Source organism: Acanthopagrus latus, chromosome 20 (genome assembly GCF_904848185.1).
Source record: "Acanthopagrus latus isolate v.2019 chromosome 20, fAcaLat1.1, whole genome shotgun sequence".
NCBI lineage: Eukaryota > Metazoa > Chordata > Actinopteri > Spariformes > Sparidae > Acanthopagrus > Acanthopagrus latus.
Genome location: NC_051058.1, coordinates 6,104,747 through 6,128,299, shown reverse-complemented (window position 1 = coordinate 6,128,299; position 23,553 = coordinate 6,104,747). Strand labels below are relative to the sequence as shown.

The 23,553-nt window shown below is 43.7% G+C and overlaps 1 protein-coding gene across 2 annotated transcripts in view; it reads left to right on the top strand.

The window, feature by feature from the left end:
* The window catches only part of LOC119009577 (arf-GAP with dual PH domain-containing protein 1-like), a 30,847-nt gene that overhangs the window by 1,894 nt on the left and 5,400 nt on the right, over positions 1-23,553 (top strand). For both annotated transcript variants that reach the window (XM_037080976.1, XM_037080975.1), the window contains exons 2-6: positions 10,129-10,256; positions 15,302-15,393; positions 18,792-18,874; positions 21,926-22,038; positions 22,176-22,322. In XM_037080976.1, the coding sequence (XP_036936871.1) occupies positions 10,129-10,256; positions 15,302-15,393; positions 18,792-18,874; positions 21,926-22,038; positions 22,176-22,322 (563 nt within the window). The remainder of the gene's footprint in view (positions 1-10,128; positions 10,257-15,301; positions 15,394-18,791; positions 18,875-21,925; positions 22,039-22,175; positions 22,323-23,553) is intronic.

Genomic DNA, 23,553 nt, shown 5'->3' with positions numbered 1-23,553 from the left:
GGTTTGTAGCGTTGGCAGTATCAGTCTGTCACCGGGGTCGCTGGTCCTCCATTCAGACCAAAGTGAAATATCACAGCCTTTGTTGGAATGGATTGCCATTGAATTTAGTAGAGACAAACCGTGGTCCCCAAAGGATGAATCCCGCTGACTTTGGTGATTTCCTTAAGTTTCCTTTAGCACCACCAGCAGGTTAAAGTTTTCACAGCATGAGGGATTGGCGGAAAACTTTGAGCAGGTATTCATGGTTCCCAGAGGTTGAATCTTAATGACAGCAAGTGCATGAGTTCCCATTAAATTTGGTAAAGATATTCCTGGCCCCCACAGGATGAATCGTAATAACCTTTGCAATCCCTTAATTCCTCCTCTACTGCCATCATTATCCCAACACTTTAACCTCTCCAACAGCCAGAAGCTGCTGGATTGACTGTAATGAAATGAAGAAAAGACATTCGTGGTCCAAAGACGATGAATCCTAATGATTAGGCGATTCCCTCTCTCTTCCTCTTGCAACAAGAGGCAGGTTTAATTATCAGCTGATCCTGTGAAATATCTCAATGTCGACATGATGGATTGACCTCAACAGCAGAAAGCAGCATGGAGACAGCTGACAGCATCATACTGGTTGCTTCTGCATGTATTTAACTTGAGTCTTTCATTGTCGCTCAGTTTAGAGTGAACCATGTTTGAGCAGCACTGCTTGAATGGAGACGATCAGAATTCATGGCTAAACTCTGCTGATCGGAGCTGGAGGTGATAAACACCTTGAACTACTGCCGAGTCATTCCTCACTGAGGACAAACGCAAAATGTCACGAGGTGGCAGTGTGCTTTGTCTCCAGTTTGAAAGTGGTTTAAGTCTTGTTTGGGGAACCCTGGCACAGTCACCTCTACCCACATATCTTTATTGAACCTTTGGGATCCATTTTTTTGATGTAGGCTCTTCAAACTGTTGTCCAAAGACTGCTGTGGGCGTTCTTGAGTTTTTCTCGGGCAGATACGCCGCTTTCACCTTTGCAATCATTACATAATGTAGCCTCGGTGCAGCAAAGGTGGGACTGTGTTGTTGAGCAGTTGCGGAACAGTCAGAGAAGAGTGGTAATTGCAGGTTGACTGATCGATCACAGCTAAGGAAATCTCAGCGGGTGATGTGACTCATGTACGCTCTGTTATCGCTCAACAAGTGCTGGGATTGCCTTGAGCAAGGCACTTCAAACACAACTGCTCAGCGGTCAGGAGTACAACTTTGCATAAATCTTGCTTTTGCCCAGATTCGCATTTGCAAACGCTGGGCTTGTTCTGTCAAATTTCCAGGAAAGCAGGCTGAACAGATGAGGGGTGTTTCGGGCGGCCATCCATCACGCCAACCGTTACCTCTCTCCCTCCTCCTCTGCTACCAGATCAGGCATTCCCGGGCTCATAATTCACGTCTCATAATGGTCAAGATATGAATTATTGATGCTGGTTTCGGCGGCTCCTTCCCAGATGGGGGCCGGATCTTATCTCAGTGGCTTTTCCAGAAAAACATCACAGTTTCATTACAGCTCAAAATACCACAGATCATCTCAACACAGCAAAGTAAACAGACAAACACGTACCGGTCTAGATGGGAAGTACAATTACCAATGTTATTTAAGGTTTTACGTGCGTTTAGTAGGCTGTTTGATGGAGCTAATGACAGTATACATTTGCTTGTAATTTGAGTTAGTTCCCCCTTTCTAAATACGCAACATACAGGGCATAAAAAAAGAATAAAAAAAGAAAATGACTTCTTCAATAATATGAATAACGTGGTAAACAATAGCCTCCCAACTTGAGGGTTCGAATCTTTCCCAGGGGTTGCATGTTGCAGCTTTTTTTTTGATCAGTCTCTGAGTTATTTTCACAATTAACGGATTAATCACATCAAAACATGCAGAAAAGTAGTCATCACAGTGTCCCTGTGCCGTCATAAATGACGAAGTGAAGCAGCAAATCCTTACGTGTAAGAACCAACAAACGTTTGACATCTTCGCTCGAAAAATGACTAATAATGACATTTTAGTTCCTGTTTTCCTGTCAAACGTTTCTGCAGACCATATATGCTGAATCTTTACATTGTTTTTTCTCCAGTTTCACATTTCTTTAGGTTCACTTCATGATTCTGTGTCGTGACGATGCTGTGCTTATGGCCTGGTCAGGTTCAGGTGCACTAGGTTGGGGTTAGGAAAAGACCATGTTTTGAACGGTCTGGTTCTGTGAGCCGCAAACGATCCTGTGGTTCCACGCTTAGGAACGTTGAAATGCTGTCACAAACAGTGGTTTGTAAAGCCCCCTGACCAGCCCCTCCACCTCCTGATGGTAAAGAGAGCTCATATGGACTTAATGTGAACTTGATATGACAAGTATTGTTTTTTATGGTCTCGTTTCCTGTTTTATTTTGAAACTGTCCCAGTCCCATTATCCCTCCCAGTGTTTTTCCGTTCTTTGCCTCAGTCTACCTGCTCCTCATCCCGTCATCGGTGTCTGTATGTAGTTTTTGTTCTCGCTCTTGTCTTCGTCAGTTCGTTCCCTGCTGTTCCGAGTTGCTCCGGCCTTCCTTGACCTTTTATTCTGGCAGTGGGGTCGGTCGGCTTAGGTCATCCTTTTGCAAAAAACTCAGTTTCCAGTTTTGGGGGTTAATAAATGTTTTTGACTGGACGCACGGCTGACAACACAGAGGTAGAGATGCATTTTAAGATTTAACTGGCCTAATTGTTGACATGCTCTCATACTCACTACAGTCAACAGCAACAATCAAATGTGTTAATTTACATGGCGACGACAAGTTGACATTAACTTCTAAATTCATTTAGATGTGACTGACACAATGTTTAGTTCCCAGTCAGAAGCATCACAACAGTCAATTATTTTTGCGTTGCCATGTTAGCAGTGAAGGACCTCTAATATGGCTGCTGCTGCATTCCATCACATGAAATCCCTCCATTGTTTCTGAATCTGCAGGGCGACAGAGGAAAGGCAGACTATCACATCATCAGCGGCGACCCGTCTGTCCTCCCTCACCTCCGCCTTATCTCCCCATCACAGATACAGCATCCACTGAGCAGACGGAGAGGCTGATCTAATTGGTCTGCGAGCGCACAAATTGGCCGACACGGCTTGGGCATTATTTGTGCTTAGTCATTCCACCTCTGCCTTCCTTTCCTTTTGCCTTTTTTTCTCCCCCTACCTTTTCTCTGCTTGTGTTCTCAGATGAGACCGCTCAGAGGCTGAGCTGGGAGCTTATAGGGCAGGTTTTTTTTTTTTTTTTTTTTTTTTCTCCGTAGCTCAGCAGCGCTGTGGTTCTGCCCTTCGCTAAGGACACACAAACGAGTTATTCCCTCCAGAGAGAAGCCTCAGCAGTCCTCTGAGGTGTGAGGAAGGTGTTTGTTGAACAGCAGAAATGGCAGGAAGGGGTGGGGGTGGTGGTGGTGGTGGCGGGGGGCGGGGGGGCGAATATTGCCTTGTTTCATGTGTATTTGAATAAGAAATTCAGTGTCGACTTACACTCGTAGGCATAGGTCTCCCAGCTATAGCTCAGCCACTGCATTAACTTTTGTGTGCTCCCCGTGCGGTAAACTGACAGACATACATCGTGTTTGTATCCCCCTTTTACTGTGGGTATTGATCATCTGGTCATTCTTTTCACTGAGCCAGCATCTTTTTGGGATGTAGTTAATGTGGGAGTTACACCTTAAAGGATATGTTTACCCAGAATAAGAATTCAGTTGTTGTCTATTAAACCTCTTGCCGATGGAACAAGCAGCAAAATCAGCACACACAAAAAAAAAAAACATCTGAGAAAAAAAACAAAAGAAACATATGCGGGTTCCATACAGCTCGTCTGGCATCGTCAAAGCCCTGAGATCCAAAACTGATTTGAGAACATATTATCTACATCCTCGAATTGTGGTTGAGTGCATGCACCCACGTGATAACTCCTTTAGCCGAGCAGCGACAGTGATGATTCTCTCTGAGAAAGCGTGTAAATTATGGCCTTTGGGGCTTCTGGGTAATGTTTGGGGGCTCTGCGAAACTTCACCTGACTTTCCGTCAGCATGGGGGTGAGCAGATAATGGCAGAATTTTACGACTGATCCTCTGCTCATAGCTCTGCCTTCTATCGCCGTGCCACCGCGTTCCATCACCGTGTGAATATGACTGAATGTTTTTGGTTAGCTGGTAGCGAAGCAGCTGATAAATGAGCCGCTGAATGTGAAGCATGAATGAAGCAGCTGATGCCAGTCGGCTAACGGAAGCAGGACCTCGGTGCTCAGCTTGAACTTATGCCGTGCTCCATTGAAACATGGAGTTTGCATGATAGTACTCAGATGACTTAGTATTTACATATACTGTACTCTGACCAATCAGAAGGAATTTGGGGTGCAGTGTCTTGCCCGAGGACACAGGAGGATGTGGGGATTGAACCCTGTGATTAGTGGACAACTCATTCTACCTGCTGAGCCCAACCCTGAGGGTGATTACAATATGACTTATTTGAAGGGGCGTAAGTAGTAGTAGTAGTATCACATCTGTAATCAAGACATTTTTGGGGTACTTTTAGGGTGCTATTTTTGCAGCCAACTAAGCTATCACAGCGATCACAACCAGGCCAATGAAAACCATAATTTGGGGAGAAAAAGCAGGAAACTCTGACCGTCACCGCTGATTTGATTTTTCCAAGATTTGGAAAAAACAGAAACCCTCTTTAAATGAAAGTCGGCGTCAGCGTGTGGGATTAAACACTGCAGACCCGATGTGTGCCGCAGATATATATTTCTCCTGCAACACACATCACTCGCACACAGCGGATCAAACAGGACGCGTTGTGAGAACCCGCCATGAAACAATTACCACTCGTCAACAAATTCAAGGAGAGGCCTTGATGCGTGCACTTATTTAATGTTCACTCTTGCGAATACATTCAGTCTGAAAAGTCAGCCTTTGGAAGTGAAGGAGAACCTTGATGATATTCTCATGAAAGCCTTGGGCCTTTCATAGATTCAAGTTAAGGCTAAACACAGGCTGCGTCAAATCTAAAGACTATTACTACTGCTGTGGACATAGAATACTCAGCTAGTGCCTGAGGGGTTTTTTGCCGAGACATGAGAGGGTCACAACCTCAGCTGGATCCGCTGTCTAGTCATTAACCCTGAGGACGACGCAGCGGCTGACAGGCTGATGTATTAAAAAAAAAAAAAATGTCCAGAAGCGCGAATGAACTGCAGCAGACGCAGAAAAGTTGCCCGCAAGCACAGGGGCTGCCATTGTGTAAATGCCCCCTCATTCATTTATCCTGCATCTGCCCCGCAGTAACGCCACAGGCGCTTCTTTCTTCAACCTTGTCAAAAGCTCTGCTGTTTCGGGGCGTCGCAACTCCTGCAAAAACACAAAACAAAAAACCCTCCACTTTCCTCTCGACAGTCCCTCGGAGATGGAGCTCTTTGACGAACGCACCTTTTCGCCGCGACCGTGCATGTGTTGTTCACAGTGAGCCTGCTGAGAAACATCTTCTACCTCAAGGAGGAAGCCCTGTGTGTGTGTGTGTGTGTGTGTGTGGTTAGTTAGTCATGCGGCCACAGTAATCTCCATGAGTGCTGTCTGCCCCTCTGTAAGGCCTGACTCAGACAGCGATGACTTCACCGCTGAATGGCCGGCTGTGTGGTTTTCGTGTCAGCAGGGTTGTGTGTAGGTGTCCGCTCGCCTGCGTGTGTGTGTTTTGCCGGCTAAAAAGGACTTGTAACGAGTGAAAGAAAAGAAGAAAAGACAAGAGTTTCGTTTTCCTCGCATCAAGGCGCCATCTTGTTGCTTGATCGCGGTCCAGGATTACTGAAGGATGAGTCGGCAGTTATTTACTCAAATATTGCCTCCCCGTCTTTGGTTTAGCGGAGATCAATCGAGGGAAGATTATCGCAGACGGCAGCAATACCCTCGGGGGATCTCGTGAGCGTTCATCATCTCTCATGAGGAACCCACGCTCTTCCTCCCTTTCCCCCTCCTCCTACGTCTCCTCCTCATCTCTGAACCTCTCCTCCACCTGCCTCCCTCCGCCAGGCTCTGTGGCATCTCCATCTAGGCTTTCTCCAGCCCCAAGAGGACGGGGAAATGCAAGAATAGTATTTTTTTTTTCCTCCCACCCCTTGAGAACTACACACACTCACAGTGAGTGCATGTGTGTGTTTGGCTGCGGTGCACCATGCTGAGGGCCTCCTTGTGTGAGAAGCTGCAGAGAGAGAGAGAGAAAGAGGGATGGATGGATGGATGGATGGATGGATGGTGAATAGTTTGATGTTTGGCTGTTGAGGACATGGAACACTCAGTCATACCATGATACACGGGTGATGCGTGCACTGGAAAATGTGACAGTCTGATATCAGCTGTTTATTAATCATCGATCGCATGTCAATATGTGGTCTCAGAAACACAGTATTTATGGGGCCATCATTATTATTATCATCCACCATTATCATCCACTGAGCCACAGCCGCCCAGCCGTTAGTGATTTGTATGAAATGTATGGCAACGTAGCTCTAGCTTATGGCTCCTTCAATGTCATGTTGTGGGCTTTTTTAAAGGACAATCTTATTGCCGAGGGCAGGAATACTGTCACCAGCACTGGAGAAGGTGCTTTGGATGAAGAGCAGCAGACTCTGAGACCATCACCATCCAACCCAGGAAGGAAGACAGTTGGAATAAAAACCATGAGATGTTCTCAGATGTTGAACTTTTTGAATGAAGATGCCAACCACACTATAACTACCTTCTTGCTGCTGCTGCTGCTGCTTGCATGCAACCCTATGTTGTGCAATGATGAATAAATGACCTTGTACCTTGTCTTAGCAACAAGGTTAAGAGTCTACAGGGGCTGGAGCAACTCTGATGATAACGCTAACGTGCTGATTTTTAGCAGGTGTAATGTTTGCCGTGTAAGCCATGTTATTTCAGCATGTTAGCATTCTAACCTGCGCTATTTAGGGTTGTAATTTGGTCAAAAAGTATGACATGATGATGGGCCGAACATTAAATGTATTATATTTCATTCTGTCGGCGGGAAATGAACGTGTGCACCAGATTGCGTGCCAGTCCATCTGGTGGATGTTGAGGTGCTTCACTGGATACGTGATAACTTGGACCTTGGAATCAGTAGAGTCTGTAGGCTTCGACCAGATTTGATGCCAATCCATCTGATATGTGTTGAGATATTTTAGTCTGAACCAAACTGGTGGACCAGTGAGACGGACCAGGCTAAAAATAGCAAACTTTCACTGGTTCGAGCTTTATGAATATGGGGATTTTTCTTTTTCTCTGTGTCAATATCATAGTGAGACCAACTGTTAATCTGACAAATACGGCTGACCCAGAGCTGACACTCAGCTAGGTGCCAGATAAAGGAGCCCACAGTTCACCCCCTGTCCTTCGCTCGTTTTTGAGGCTCTTGGGGGGGAAAAAAGACAAATAGATAATTCTTGATTGAACAAATAATGGAGGTTCACATCAGTGAGTCAGTTATATAAATTGCACAATACATTTGCTGTAGATCTCTGTCCCTTTTCCACCATGATACTGCCCTACAGTCTACAAGGGCTAAACGACCGCAAAATAGAAACGGCAACAAAATGTGGTGCACAGGCTTGTTAAAGCACAGACGCTTTTTTTTTTTTATTTTTTTTTTTTGAGTCTCATTGAGTCATTGGCAGGTTTGCCAACATGAAACAGGGACAGATGGACATCTACAACTGGACATTAACTGTAATTAGTTTGTTGTTTGGATTTAAGCGAGTAATTAATTATGTTGGAGTCGAACCAGCAGGCATATTTGAGACACACACTGAGGTAGGAGAGTAATTATTTCTCTGGGTGTTTTTTATTTTGTAATTTTTTGTGCTTTGTGAGCGTGAAGGAGAATAGTGGCACTAGTTTCGCGTGCTGAGTTTTGTTTGAAACCATTCCGCAATTCTTAGTTTAAGGGTTAGGCTACTTTTGGTTGCCAGGTTTGACTTGAGGTCGGGCTTGAAGTACTCTGATTGTCAAGCAATATTAAGGGGAGCGACGCCTGCTCACCAGCATCCACCTGTAGGCTCCAACTGGGTGGGTTCTAGACTTTGCTCATGCATTCCCCGCAGAGATGTTTACATAGAGATATTGGGGAGCGATGAGATCCTAGGCGCCAAACTCTTAACTATGTTTTGCTGCTCTAATAAGCATTTAAAATGTGAGCTGTCGGACTGAACAGTTTTAATGGGCAATAATACTAATTATTTACATGGAAATGTGTTTTTAATCTTCTGCCAGACATCATTATAGGCCAAACAATTATTTGCTCGAGACGGATTAAGTGGCAGTTAAAACAGACAGTTTTCACACCCTTCAAAGAAAATGATCATAACTTAATGACAGAAATTAATAACTGGATTAACTGATTGTTGAAGTTATTATTATGTCCATAAATATTACATTTTAATGTGTGTGTATATATATATATATATATATATATATATATATATATATATATATATATATATATATATATATATATATATATATATATATATATATATAAACAAACAATAAGCTACTTTATTGACTAGACTCCACCATGTAAAAGTTTGTGTACAGATCTCGGGGAGTGATAAAAATAGTATAAAGCCATCTGTGGCTCCAAAAGGAAGCTGCTTTTCATCTGATAAACTGCCGCCGGTGATGTCACTCAGTGGCTAAGTTGCATTGTGGGTAATGTAGGCGTCATGTTATAAAAACGTTCCGATGGACTCATTGTGGACAGTCTGAAAACATGCGGTCAAGATAAAGCAGAATCAGAGATACCGCCTTTCTTATTCCACACATTCTTCTTCCTTTTCAAAACCTGGCACCTACATTACCCACAGTGCAACTTGGCATTCAACTCCTCTGAAGTTACAAAAACTACTTTTATGTCATGTGCAGTAGTACTCCCCAAGAACCGTAAACTGACTTTAATGTGTAAAATTGGTGGAGTTAGCCTTTAATCAGCTAACTGTTTCAGCTCTAGTTCATTATATTTTGCTTGCCATTGATCAGTTAGCTAACTTGCACCCTGAAAATATTTCAACCACCAGTCAGATCATTTCTGCCAAAAGGGCAAAAAAAAAAAATCTGCATTTTCATCTTTTTCTTCTTCTTCTCTCTCATTTTCTGACACTTCTCACTGCACTCTGTTACCGTCTTCGACACGCTGCGTCTCCGACTTTGACGTCTTCATTTTCACCGACAGAATCAGAGTCTGCCTGCGATACAGTGACTCAGATGTACCTTTGCTGAACACCCACGGATGCTGCTGCTGCTGAATCACGTTGCAGGGAGACAAAAAAAACGTCTTTTTTTTCTCCCCTTTTTTTTGCACGTTCTGTCTGTCTTTCTGGCGCTGTAGTCCAAGCGTGCATCTCATCACATGCTCACGTTAAGCGGCATATGGTGTGTTTAGAGACGATGCGCAGGTGTGTGTGTGTGCGCGCATGCACGACGGGGTGTGCTTTTGTGCTTTCCTGTTATCTGGTCTCCTTTTAAAGTAAAAAAAATATACCGCATGGGCATAAAAAAAAATGTGTGTGTGTGTGTGTGTGTATTTTGTGGTCTGGTAATGCGACTAACCTGATAACTACCTCGGCTGACTTCTGATCAGATCTTGGGGTGGTCTGCTTCCTGTTAGGAGGCTAAATAGGATTTCCCCCAAAATCACATTTTGCCACCCGGCTCTCCTTTACAAGCGGGGACACGCTCGACCAGAGTCCCCTGTAATATTTGTCTCATTTACTCTGCTCCTGTTACCTCTGTAACACTGCTGGCATCAGCACTTTCAGTATTTATAGCCTGAACCGTGAGCGTGGTGTTCTCTTTGTTGCAGCGCTTTTATGACAAGATTTTCTCACCCCCTCCTCGTTTTTTTTTTCATCTCTCCTCCATGTCCACCACCAACCTCCTGCACCGCTTTGCCTGATTTTTGTTTCCTCTCTCTCTCTCTCTCTCTCTCTCTCTCCCCCCCCCGAAAAAAAAAAACCTCACCTCCCCTCTGTTCACCTCTCCCTCTCTGCAATGCCTCCTTCGCCCTCCTCCCCTTCCTCTCTCACGCTCTCCTGCAGAGCCGGACTGGGCGTCGCTGACTCTGGGTGTGTTCGTTTGCCAGGCCTGCTCGCTCCTCCACCGGAGCATCCCCCACATCAGCCGGGTCAAGTCGGTGCAGGACACGTGGGATGCCAGCGACGTGGAGGTAAGGCCGGTGATGGCAAACATCCGTCGCAAAAACACATACACATCCTGAATAAAACAACGCTCCCCCCCCACCCCCCGTCTCTCAGAGGACTCCTGACATCTGATATGTTCCTGCTGTCACCTTATCTTATACCCATGACAGAACGCAAATATTTCAGCCTCAGTTTCAGATTCTCATAAATAGCATGACTCGACTCTGCGATTGCCAAGTGTTCAAAATTGCCATACAAGGCTGGCTCTTTCGCTCTAATTGTGGGCGACTTTCATTGACTAAAATGTCACCCAGGAAAAAAGAAAAAAAAAAAAAATCACACCACTGAGGTGTATCCTGAAAAGCAGCAGACGATAACAGAACACAATTCAGTTAGTTGTGGGGGGGGGCACACCGTTTAGAAAACAGAGGTGTGTCATCAGCGCAGAAAACATAGTAAAAGCAGTGTGTGGTGATGGAGTAGAGAAGATTAGACAGCAGGAAGAGCAGGGGAAGTTCGCCCAGACACTGACACGCAGAAAGACCAAGAAGCAGCTGACAGACTGAGAGAACTTCTGGTGTCACCGTTTTCTTAAAGTGGTTTTTCACCCTTACGTAAAAGCTGCGCTGTCCATGTGGTAGAAACACACAAACACCTTTCCGGCCGGGGGTAGAAAGAGAACATGGGCTGTGGTTTTTTCGCCTTTTTTGCTCTCGAGGTAGAAATCCCACAACACCCAGAATGCACCAGAACAATGAACACTCCCGCTGCGAGTTGGGCGGTGCTTGGTTTTATGCCCCACTTTGAAACAGGAAACAAAGGTAAGGTCGGGCTCACACCACAGGAGCTATTTCTAAGGCTGATTTGCCTCTCCCGACAATCGGAGGAGGAATCTGGGCAGAAGGCTCGGTCGTCCCGAATCTGGCTCTGTGCAAAAAGAGAGCAAAATCTCCCTCCCGGCACCTCTGACGCACTTTCTGTCTTGTTTGTTAAATCAGTGTACAAAAGTGTAAAAACAACATGTGGGTTTACAGGGGTTTTGTGTGCCAGACTTCATCTTGGGTGAGACAGGTTGCCAGGCAACCAGCAGAGACTACAGGAAGTTGCTGGTATCAAATTCTCATTTGACTCTCTGAAGGAAAAAAAAAAGGAAAGGACATATGTCCCCATACTGTTCCTTTAAGAATGATTGTAGAAGTGGTTCAGGCATGAGGCCAAATGTCAAATATACTGACGTGTGCATATTAATGTGTATGCAATGCACATTTGGTATGTGAATGGTCTGAATGTGCAGACAATGGAGACAAAAAACACTGAGCACGGCGCCCACGGTGGCTCCAGTGTGTAAAACTGCATTTTATGTGATGCTGTTGCTATGGAAACGGCCCAATCAGCAGACATTTTCTTATCAATATGGCAGAAATTCTGCTTGATTACACATGCTGCGGGTGCAGATCTCATTAACTCGCAATGCCGGCTGCAGTTCATTTTATGCCTGTATGTCAGCGACCGGGTTTCGGAAGAATGTACAATAGGTTCCAACTGGGATCAGAGTTTGCATGGTTTGGTTTAACACAGCCGATATCAGTCGGTTTTTAAGTGCTTTGTCGGCTGCCTCCGGACATGTTTGGTCCCCGCGCACCACGGTGAACTCTTATCTCGTGAAGAACGCTGATCCCCAGCTGACCCTGACCTCTGACCTCCCTTCTTTTAGAGGGAGAGAATTTCCTCACGGGGATCAATATCACTCCATCAGTGAGGCCGTTCACACTTTTCCTCCTGCGTGCCAAAAACAAGCCGAGCCGCATGAAAAAAAATCCGTCAGCAAGAAATGGGAGTTCTGTGCAAAAAAAAAATAATAATAAAAAAAAATTGTTGACATTTTTGAGGCCGTCATTTGTAATACTCGACAAAAATGTGCTGTCGCTCTGCAGGGGAAGTGTGAAGATGTCCTTTGCGTGGATCATGTCAGTGCTTTAACACCACCGCTGGGTGACAAAGAGGACTTTGGGGGAGGTGATGCCGGTATGAGTCATGGGGAAAAAACAAAAAGAGAGGTTGGGAGTGTGAGAGAACAATAATTAGGATGTGACGGGGATTTGACTTGCAGGAATAATACAAGACAATGAATGGACTGGATTCAGTTTATGTTAAGGAAAAAAAAAGGTTATGGCCTTCCTTAATCTTTGTTTTGTGAGAGTTTAGGTGTAGTTTGGAGATGCCAGATTTTATTATTGAGACGCCTGGAGCTGCTGTGGTCCCACTTCAATAAAAACGCCTGCAGTGAGAGGAGACGCTTTCGTCTAACAGCCACAGTTTTCACTTTATCAGCCGCACCCAGCCGATACTTGGAAGGAGCGTCTGGAGTCCAACAAGGTGCCACGATCTGTCCCACGGGAGTCTTGCTTCGTATTGACTCGCAGTAAAAACCTGACCAAGTTCCCGCTGACATTTGCTATTCCCTCTCATCGTGGAAGTACCTGTGATGTGACACCCGACGGAAAGTTACCATCAGAGAACTATCTTGGGATCAATCTGTCTTTCATTACTCTGAGGAGTGACTTCACGGATGGTGAAAGCGTTTAACAGCCAGAAGAGATGACAGTAACCTTAATGGGAGGTGAAGGAGAGCAGTTTGGGAAATTAGAAATGATTGAGTATTACTTACAAAAGTCGTTACCTGACAAATAAAAAGAAATTTAAAACATTAATACGATAAAATTCAAAAGTAAATCAACCAAGGGTACATATAAGAAAAGATGGTACATACTTAAAACTCCCCCCCGCCAAAAAAAAAAAAAACTTAAATCAGGAACCTGATTTACAAACCATATCATGCTTAAACCATGCATATAATCACTTCCACAAATAGCCTCTGATTTAGTCATTTCTTCTTAAAGACGTCCCTGCATTTGGCACCAAAGTGAAGGTTGATTCATTGCCTTGGTGCACACTGGGAAGCTTTCCCACAGAGAGGCTGCAGTACTTTAAAGGGGCCGATGAATAGGATTTTATTTTAAACATTTAAAGAAATGAACCCAAACTATCAACAGAGTGAGATGAAACAGCCGCGCAGTCGTTACATCAGAGTCGTCTTTGGATCCTATTACAGACATATCCACTAAAGTTAGCATGGCCTAGCCCGTCCTGTCTCATAACGCAGCTTTGCACAGCAAGCGGTACAATTCCTTCAGAGTTCTAAACTCATAAAATGTCAAGAAAATAAAAATCCTTTCACCTTGTGAACAGAAACCTCAATTCACAGAGTAAGATGCATAAATATTCTGACTCTGGTCTGGTCTTCGGGAGGTTGCTGAGCCCGGTTGAGTTAAGCACAATTGCTCATCGCAGACTCCCTCTCTAAGTCAGGCAGTCACTTAGCTGCACGGCTAACTGAACTAACTTGCTAACGGCAGCTAGTCGCCACCAAGTACATTGCATCAAAACCTGGATACAGTGTTGGTGGCGGTTTTCTGTGTTGCGGGGCCCACAGAGCGTGCATCCAAGAGACTTCCGCCGACTGAGCCGGCCAAAGATCCGGTTTAGTGCCAGGCTAACCTGAACAGAGATTTAATCTTGTGGTTCTTCTAGACTGTCAATACGTTACTGAGACAAATGGCTCGAATTATGATAGTCAAATGAGTCCTTTTGCGGGGGTTTACCTGCTGCTTTACAGCCTCTTCTTCTACAATGTAAGCGCATGGGAAGAAGTCTTTTTGGCTGCATTCAGAGATAATGCTGCCCCCTACTGTTTTAGAGCTACTTTTGGCGGGTGGCCATTTCTTACAAGTTCCCCCTTAACCTCATTATCGGTGATGTTTTTTGTTTCTACCTGAGCTACAGTTATATTTGTCCACACAAGCATGAAGGCTACTCGGACTGTCAAACGAACGCGGTTGACTGTATCTGGCATCTGTATGCAAATAAGCCTGTGCGTGCACAATGCAGATGGGTGGAGAACAAATTAGATTTAGTTTGATTCTCCCTGCATGACAGTGGGAATGTGCACGTTCTGATAAATGAGCCCCCAACCTCTTAGTTTTTCATGCGACGCCGCACGTTGTTGCCATGCGAAGCACGTTATTATGAAGAGTTGCTTATTTTATGGAACAGCAACTGAATGACACGCTCCGTAGATGCTCGCAGCTCGCGGTCCGGAATAGTAAGCAGTGAAGATAAAGGGGGAGGCGTGACAAATAAAGTGGGTGCTGAGAGACGGGGTTATGCAATATGCTCCTGCTCCTTTTTTTTTTTTTTTTTCTTGCTTGGAAGATATTGACAGTGTGCTCTTGGCGTCACGTCCCAGGGGTCGAAGGCAAAACACCTTTGGGCAGCAGGTGTGTCACGTGGGTCGTGACTTTCTGTAGAAGTTTTTGTTTTGGGTTGGATTTTTAAAAAATTTTTTTGTTGCTGCATGACCTTCACAATAAAACACCACAGTGCTGCATGCTTTCCTGAAGCCCCCTCTGAGGATAAGAGAGGCGTGTTGAGGGATTCAGCCAGCTGGATTGGACTCAGGGATTATCCTTGGATGAAACGCACAATAGAGGGACCGAGGGCGGAAGGGAGACGCGTCCCAATGCAGTGTAGCCATTTTCCACAATTAATCCCATAGCAATGCTCGGGGCCTCATTGTCAACTGAAGTTCTGTCATACTTAGGATTTTCTGTGCTTGTCTCGTTTAAAGTGTAACGTTATTTTCCCTCTCCTATTGTAGTTTTGTTGTCACCATTCTCCAGGGCTTATTCTTTGGCATGTCATGGCTGCTGTAAAGAGCAGCGTTATTTTTTTTCTTACCTACGATTTTACAGCGTCTTTAAGGAATAAAGATGTTGCCTTTCTCTTCATTTCTATCACATTTGATTTTGAAATGGCAATAGAAGGAGACATGGTACCTCACGGAAGTGTTTTCAAAATAAAACCATCTCTAAAACCCGACTCGACGACTCAGTTGAAAAATGCAGCTTATGGGGAAAAAAAAAAAAACACTGTCTATTCCATTGAAGTGAATGTTTGACAGTGAACAGCATTCATGTGACCAGGTTGTGTTTTCCTGTCTCCCTCTCTTCAGCTGATGGCTGCTATGGGAAACAACGCAGCCAAGGCCAAATACGAGCAGAAGGTCCCGGCTTTCTACTACAGACCGACACACAGTGACTGCAAGTAAGTGCTCATTCATTCAGCTGTGACTGTTCAAAACACCAAGACTGGCATGCAAACACGATATTTATTGAAACAGTTTTCGTCTGAACAGAGTAAATGTCTGCCAACTCATGCGGCCTAGCTATTTGCTAGTTAGCTAATTCTTTGCTGAGGCTAACTGAGCATACCTCCCCTAAATTAGGCCTACTTCTGTTCTAGAGAACGGGCTAGTGTTAAAAATGGTGTGGAACAATCTGTTTAGCGCCAAATATAACTTGAAAACAGTATTTACTTGATAACAACCTCCTTTTTTTGGAATGATGATAAAATATTTTACCATTTGGCAATAGTTGTGCCAGTCTGTTCTCCGCTGAACTTCCACTACGACACCAGTGCCATGCAAAGGTCAGTGTTTGTGTGTCAATGTGTAAAATAACCTTTAAATGGAGAAAATATCAGAGGCGACTGATAAGTTCACTTGTATTTTGGCATCTGTTTTTTCCCCCTGTATAAATAGTGAAAACCATAGAGTGGTGTGTCATCATTTACTGTTGCTAACAGGAGCTAGCTGGCCTCAGCTAAGCTACATGGGTGCCTTTTTCATGGAGTACATTTTGAGATGGACTTCATTGTGGAAAATTAAAGGTGCAAATAACAACATTAAGGATGGCTGAATAGAACAGTTCTGGAAAACCTAAGCAGGAAAGTTTCAGGTCTCAAAACCTCAAGTATTTGCTGAAAGACGATACTATCAAATGCTCTGTGAGCTGAGGGGAACCTGCAGAGCGGGGTGCTGACATTCTCTGGGTACAGTGCTACCAGCAGCCCCTTTCGCGTTAGACGTAGTCAAGTGGTTTATTCTTGCAATGAAAGTATTGATCACCGCGGCTTTAAAGCGTCGTTGCTCCATGCGATGTTGGCCCTTTTTTGAGCCGGCAGTCCTCCGTGGCCACGCTGCCTGTGACTAAACGTGGTGAGAAAATGCTGAATGCAGAGGCAGCTTTGTGCCGATTAGTGCAAAAGTGATGCACCGTGCTGCTCGGTGGCATCATAGTTAATGGTTTACACCTCTGACTTTGTATATCACTTAAGTGCAACTTCCTCTTCCTCTTTGTGTGTATAAAAGGGCTAAAAAAAGAAATCTCGCACCCCCTTGGACGAGTTCATGCTGCTTAAGATCTTTGAGTCATAGTTGATTGGTTGAGCTTAAACTTTTCTGACAACATCAACACTATTATTATCAAACACTTGATTTATTTCCCCCCTCTTTTCTACCTTTTTCGGACGTCAGATACTTTGATTTCATGAGTTGAGGTGGTCACACTTTTGGCCGTCTCGAACATTTTTAGCCTCCTCTGTCCACCTCTCTTCTGCGTCTGCCTCCTTCCGACAGAATTTCATTACAACAGACGGAAACAGAACCGAGAAGGGTAGAGCGAGAGGGGGCCTAGATGAGAGAGAAGTGTCTCTCTCAGTGTCTGTGCCATGGCGCTCTTTGTGTTCGCTCGCTCTGCTCCCCAGAGAGCCACGGGGTTTTAGCGTTTAAGATCCAGTGCCACTAGAAGGCGTCGTTCAAAAGAAATATCTGCTAAGAGCAAGACATCTTACTCCTTGATGCTGATGGAACGGCTGTTTAAATCCTGCTCGAGAGAGAAAAGGGGCGAGTAATGCGAGAAACGTGTCAAGATGGAGAGGATGAAAGCAGTTTTGGAGCCGGTGGGGGGGGGATGGACTGATAGGTTGAGAGAGGTAGAGAAGGAAACAGGATGAAGGAGATTGTTGGCATGGTGATGTGCCGACTGCTGCCATTTGTTTCTCCTCATGCCGGAGAGGGAGGCTGTCTGAAAACTGTGATTGCTTCCTTTAATATGCGGATTTGGTTAAAAGTGTGGAAACAAAGGTAGCAATCATATTTGACTCGAAGGGGTTCATGTTTCAATGCAGGCTAGGGATGTAACGGTATGAACATTTTGTGGTATTTTTAAAATGTCTTGTTGAAAAAACACTGATAAACTGAAATAATTTCACCAACATTTGTATTGAAATAGATTTATTATATATTAAAATAGTCCAAATTCAAAACCTTATCAAAACACTGCAAAATCAACATTAAAGAAGTATAAAAGGATGTCTCAAAACAGTGCAGAATAAACCTTAAAAACCATAAAAACCATAAAAATGAGTAGAACATGTCATTATTAATTATTACTGTCACTGTTATTTAATACTGAGGGTGCAACTAATAGATCGCAAAACTCACAACGTAGATGACATCACTTGCCTGAGAAACAGGTTGGATAATTTTTTTAGATCAAAACAAAAAGGATTAATGAGCGTAGTGAGACTTAGGAAATATCTTGCGAGTTTTCCACACCGTGGTCATCGACCGCAGCGGTTACCATGGTTATTAAAACTTAAAGCGGTAACCGTCACCGTCGGGAATTTGACTGTTGTTTACCGTGACACCGGGATACATCCCTAATACATGTCTATGAGTGCTCAAGGGGTTATGGCATTTCCTGAATCAGGATCAGCTAAGAAACATGAGTGCCAAATACTGCAGTTCTTGAAATTGCCACAGGATGCCAGCTCCAAAAAGTGAGTCAATAGCCACAGAGCAGCATAAAAGTTGCTAATGTTGGTTTTGATATCTGTAGTTAATGTTCCTGTTCGTGACAACTCTACTGGGATTTAATTTTTATATATTCATGTTTCACATTAATTAATTAAGGGTGAAACGGCTAGCCAGGCTCTGTTCAGATGTAACAACATCAGCTACGTCATTAGCAAATTCTATGTTGTTTGATTAATCCAAGCAAAAATCAGTGTAAAAAATGATGCATGGTTTTATGGAAGGAAGTCTGTAAGCTAAGCTTACTTTCTAGTCATATGTGAGAGGGGATATCGATTGTCTTACTCTCAGCTAGGAAGCAGAAAAACATGTTTTCCAAAATGTCAATTGTATTCCCTCATGTTCTTTGACTAAATTGTGTTTTATTCGTATAGTCATTTTACCTCTACAGATGGTATGAAAGCAGATACACTCACAAATACCATTTAAATACCATCCCGTCATATCTGAATGAATGCCAGTGTTTGTGTCAGAAGTAAATCTGTCCATTAGACTATAAATTCTTGAATCAGTGAAAACAAAGACAGATGATGATGTTACAGCTGCTCATTTTTTTCCTCGTTCATCTTCCGTGGCGGCCTGCTTCTCACAGCAAGAACTCCTCTGTTAGTCACTTTATAAGGACAACAGGAGGTAAAACTAGCTGATGATTTCTTTTTTTTGTGTGTGTGGATTTAAAAGTCAGTCTGAGTGGGAAAAGTTTCATACTGTATGTGTGTATATCGGGGGCCCTTAGCGAGTGCAGCTGAAGAGGCAGCTAACTGTGTGTGTTTTTCCACCTCTCCAGGCTGCTGAGAGAGCAGTGGATCAGAGCCAAGTACGAGAGGAACGAGTTTGAGTTTATCGAAAAACAGGAGCCTTACTCAGCAGGTACGTGACATGTTTGCATTATTACGCTTGTGAGGACCCTCGTCCAAGATGATTTATTTGCAGGCTTAAGCTCATTTTCCTCATTAGTACCCCTTGGATTGCAACAAGACAAGGGCACACAACTTGAATATTTGATGATTAATGGTCTCAGCTATGTAGAAAACAGTATCAAAGGAATAGGTTGGCATTTTTTTGAAATACATGTTTGCTTTCTTTTTGAGAGTCATATGGGGAGATTGATACCACTCTTGTGTTTGTATGGTATATATGAAGAAAAGGCCAGGCTACTAAGAGGTTATCTTAGCATAAATATTGTACATAGCTAGCTTTTTGAAGGTAAGAAAATCTGCCTCACAGCATCCCTAAAGTTCATTTATGAACTTTATATGTTCTGCATTAAGTTTTTTGCAAACACTGAATGAAGTCACTTTCATTCTTTAGGCTAAGCTAACTTAAGCTAACCATCGCCAGAATGTAGTTTCACATTTACTGTGCAGATATGAGTAGGGCTTGGTGATTTGACCTTAAAATGATACCATGACATTTTTAAGCCATATCGCAATACACAATATATACCTTGATATTTTGAAATCTCCTCGAAAGCACCTTAGTATCTCTAGGATGGGGAGTTATGCCTGAAATTGCTTTGGGGTTGATCAAAAGTTGCTGCATTTGTGATTTCCTGGAAAACTATTTACAGAACAGCCTCTGACTTGAGCTTTCAGTCAACGTTCTAATCACAATAGTAAGAGAATTATTTGCAGATAAGGTTTGTTAACACCTTTGCAATAATACCTAGCGGAGAGGCTGTTACCTTGTTTATATGTGTCATTATCACCGATTTCTTCTAAAAGTGCAAGAAATTCTGTCTTTTTTGCAGGAGTCGATGCAGTCGTACTGGCAGAAGCTTGTATACCAAAAATTGTGGTTGTATTGTTGTGCCAATCTTGCATTGTTTACCCTTCGATAAGCAAAACCTTGAAAAACTCCTTGGACAAACATTTCCTGGCGGATGCCAATAGCTGCAATTCAATTACCCCTGAAACATCCACCGACCTTTCAAACATTCATTCTCATCCTTCTTCTCCTAAGTGGTTGTGTATATGTTTGCAGTTTAAAGTGCCACTGTTATATTCAAGCAGTGACACTTTAATTGTCCCTGTTTGTTTGATTGTGTGTGTGTGTGTGTGTGTGCGCGTGGATGTTGAGTGCACAGCATTTGTATGTAGGGGCCGTGCGTGTCTAACTCAACATTTCGCAGTCATGTTGAAGATGGAGCCTTTCTGATTGGCTTGCGGTGACCTCATGTGTTTATTGTTGCGGTGGGGCAGCGTGCACACACGGGCGCATACATGCAGACGGGGCAATGATATGAGTCATTCCGTCATCTTTGTTTGCGCATTCAGGCTCTCTTCATCATTCATTGCAAGGTGCATGACATTGACGTGTGTGTGTGTGCGCGCGCGTGCGTGTGTGGGGGTGCATGAGTGGGCATCTGAAATTGACTACTGGCAGTAACCCAGCCTACACAGCAGACGATGTTTATATTGATCCGCTATGCAAAGGATAGGAGGATGAAGAGAGTGTCGGTGAAGGCGGCGAGGGTGGGGACAAGGAGGCCTATTGATCGATGAGGTAATGCGGGTGTAGGTGACCGTTTCAAGTCAGAAAGTCACACACACATAAAGATGGAGCAAAATGAGCGCAGAGGATGAGAAGATAGAGGAGAGGTAATCAATGGCGGTGTGCCTTGAATGAGAGGATGAAGAACAGGACAGTAGAGGCATGAAGTTGTGTGTGAACGTGTAAATGAGACGTGTTACATACATGGCACACATAAAACTTTGGCTTATATGTTTGATGTCAAACCCTTCAAACTCCTCATGATGTCCTTCAAACTCACAGTGTTTGAAACGAGCACACAGAATTTTGCCTTAAAGCTGCACAAGTAGATTCTTTATATCAATGATTGTTAAAATGACTAATGAGTAATGTCAAAGAGGTCACTCATGGAGACAGAACACAAACCAAACTCTGCAGTTTCCTTTAATGACCTTCATGACTTTATTTGATTCTAATTCCTAGCAGCAACAGGCAGGACTTTGAGCAAATAAAACCAAAATAAATCTACTGTTAGTTATCTACCTAGCACACAAAAAATTAGACAAATGCTGTCTTATGTTCCAGTTAAAGTATTGGCTCACCCGAATCACAAGTAAAGCTATTTTGTAACTGCGGTCTTGCAAGTTAAAGTGTTAAAGTGGAACAAAACTGTCGTCCTGGTTGGGTATCACTTGAATAATCAAATTTTTTGCAAATCAGCCCTTTAAGTTCCTCTTACTTAATTGATCTCCCCTCTCATGATGTTCTTCCTCTTTCACAAATATGATTAAACGTAGTATTTAATTTATTCTGTTCTGCACTATGTATTATTTCAGAAAATTAACTTCACTTCCATCGCTTGTTTTAAAACACTCCAGATATCGCGATGAGTCACTGTAAATTAGTCCCTCCTTCGGAGCGCTGCCTGATTGTGTTTAGTCATCCTCCACCCATTAAGGCACTAGAATAGATCCAGATTAGAGGGAAGACACTTCACAGCTTGACCAAAATAGAGAAAGAGAGAAAAAGGAGTAAAAGAAAGCAGTGTGGCCAGAGCTGTACACCAAAATAGACTGAAGAAGAAGATGGAGACATTACAGGCTATAAATAGAAATAGCGTATCATTAACATGAAAAGAGGATGTTCTTAGTTTTGGAGACAATAAAAATCTCTGCACGCTGCCTGATGCTGCATCTCTTGGATGTTGTGTTGTCTCCCTCCGTCTCCATTTCCTCACTCCCCTCCTAAACACGATTTCAAACGATCTTTGATTTGAGCTTAACTGATGGATCATCTTACACCGACCAGCTACAACATCTCACCATTACTGTTATTAATGCCTCCCCCGTTTAATCTCTCATCTGCTCTGATGGGATTGTGATACCATCCTCCCAACCGCACTCACTTCTCTCTCTCTCTCTCTCTCTCTCTCTCTCTCTCTCTGCCCAGGGTACCGAGAGGGGTTTCTATGGAAACGAGGAAGAGACAACGGTCAGTTTCTCAGCCGAAAGTTCATCCTGTCGGAGAGGGAGGGAGCGCTAAAATACTTCAACAAGCAGGATGTAAGCGAGATGATACAGCAGATTTTAAAAGGGTGTTCACAGACGCACATTTTCACTTTGGTAAAAGCCTGCCATACTCAGAGATTTTGAGACATGAAACTGTGAACTTTTTGTGGTTCGTGCATTTCTCCCCAAAGGCGAGGGATCCCAAAGCGGTGATGAAAATTGAGACCCTCAATGCCACCTTCCAGCCGGCTAAGATTGGCAACCCCTGTGGCCTGCAGATCACCTACCTGAAAGACAACAGCACAAGGAACATCTTTGTCTATCACAGCGATGCTAAGGTACACTGCTAATTGTCACTATTTTATGTAACACAGCAGCCAGAATGCATTTGATTAATGGTACATTTTGGTGTTGTTTTGGCTCTGCCAATTTTTAGCTTTAATTCGATGTGTCTACATCCATATTCAGTGAAAACGGCAAGAATTGTTGTAGCGTTCAAAAATGGGGTGTTATGGGGTAAGAAAAGGGCTGCGATTGCTACAGTGTACAACCAGTACTCACATTTCAAATATCAGAGCCAGCCCACAGGAAAATCTACAAGTTCAGTTTTATATTTTGACCTGACTGTTACTGAAATGAATTTAATCCAGGAAGCATTACAAAATAGATTTTGACTGGTAATAACCTTCTGCTTGAATCATGCGTAGCCTGTAAGCTAGTTAGTGTGTCTCTCAGGTCCGCCGCTTGCTGCTCCTTCTGCTGCTCTTCATAAAGCGCCACCTCCGACCCAGCATCCAGCTGTGGGGTAAAACATAGCCTCCCCTCATCCCCATGCTGGGCTGAGTGTGGCACTCCCATGTGGGTAGGGATGAGGTCAGATCCCAAATGTCAATGCACATTCCACGTGTGGGCTGACTCAATGGAGACGGATGCATCTCCAGTCCTTTGTTGTATATTCGCATCCACAGCGAAGTAGTGATCAATGTATTAAATGTTGCCTGGTTTGTAGGATCAACAGCGAAAGTATTTTTAATCACTACAGTAATAATTGTATTTATTGATCCCATAATTTCCGTTCTGTTTCTTGGAAAGAACAATGCAAATTTAGTGTTACTGCTAGGAAAAAAAGAGACACATGATCTGAGTCAGAACACCAAGTACTCATTTATTTTGGTTTTCAAGAAAGAACCAGGAATTCTTAAATAAGAGTTTGCCCTCATTCTCTATTCAAGCAACATTGTGATTTTGAACCTCTTTATGTTTGTGTGTGTGTGTGTGTGTGTGTGTGTGTGTGTGTGTGTGTGTGTGTGTGTGTGTGTGTTTGAGTCAGAGAGTGAGAGAGAGAGACTCCATCAAAAATGAGAAGATTAGTGGGAAGAAAGAGACAGATATTAATAACCATCCGGGGAGAGAGTGGAGCCTCAGACAGGAATAGCACTGCTCCCTCTGCTGGCTGAGCGCTGTCACTGACGGCCGTGACTGAGAGAGTTCATTGGGTTCATTCGGTGTCACCGTCGCTCTCGCTCTGTGGCGGAGTTATCGACAGCACTGCAGCATCCACAGGGCCAA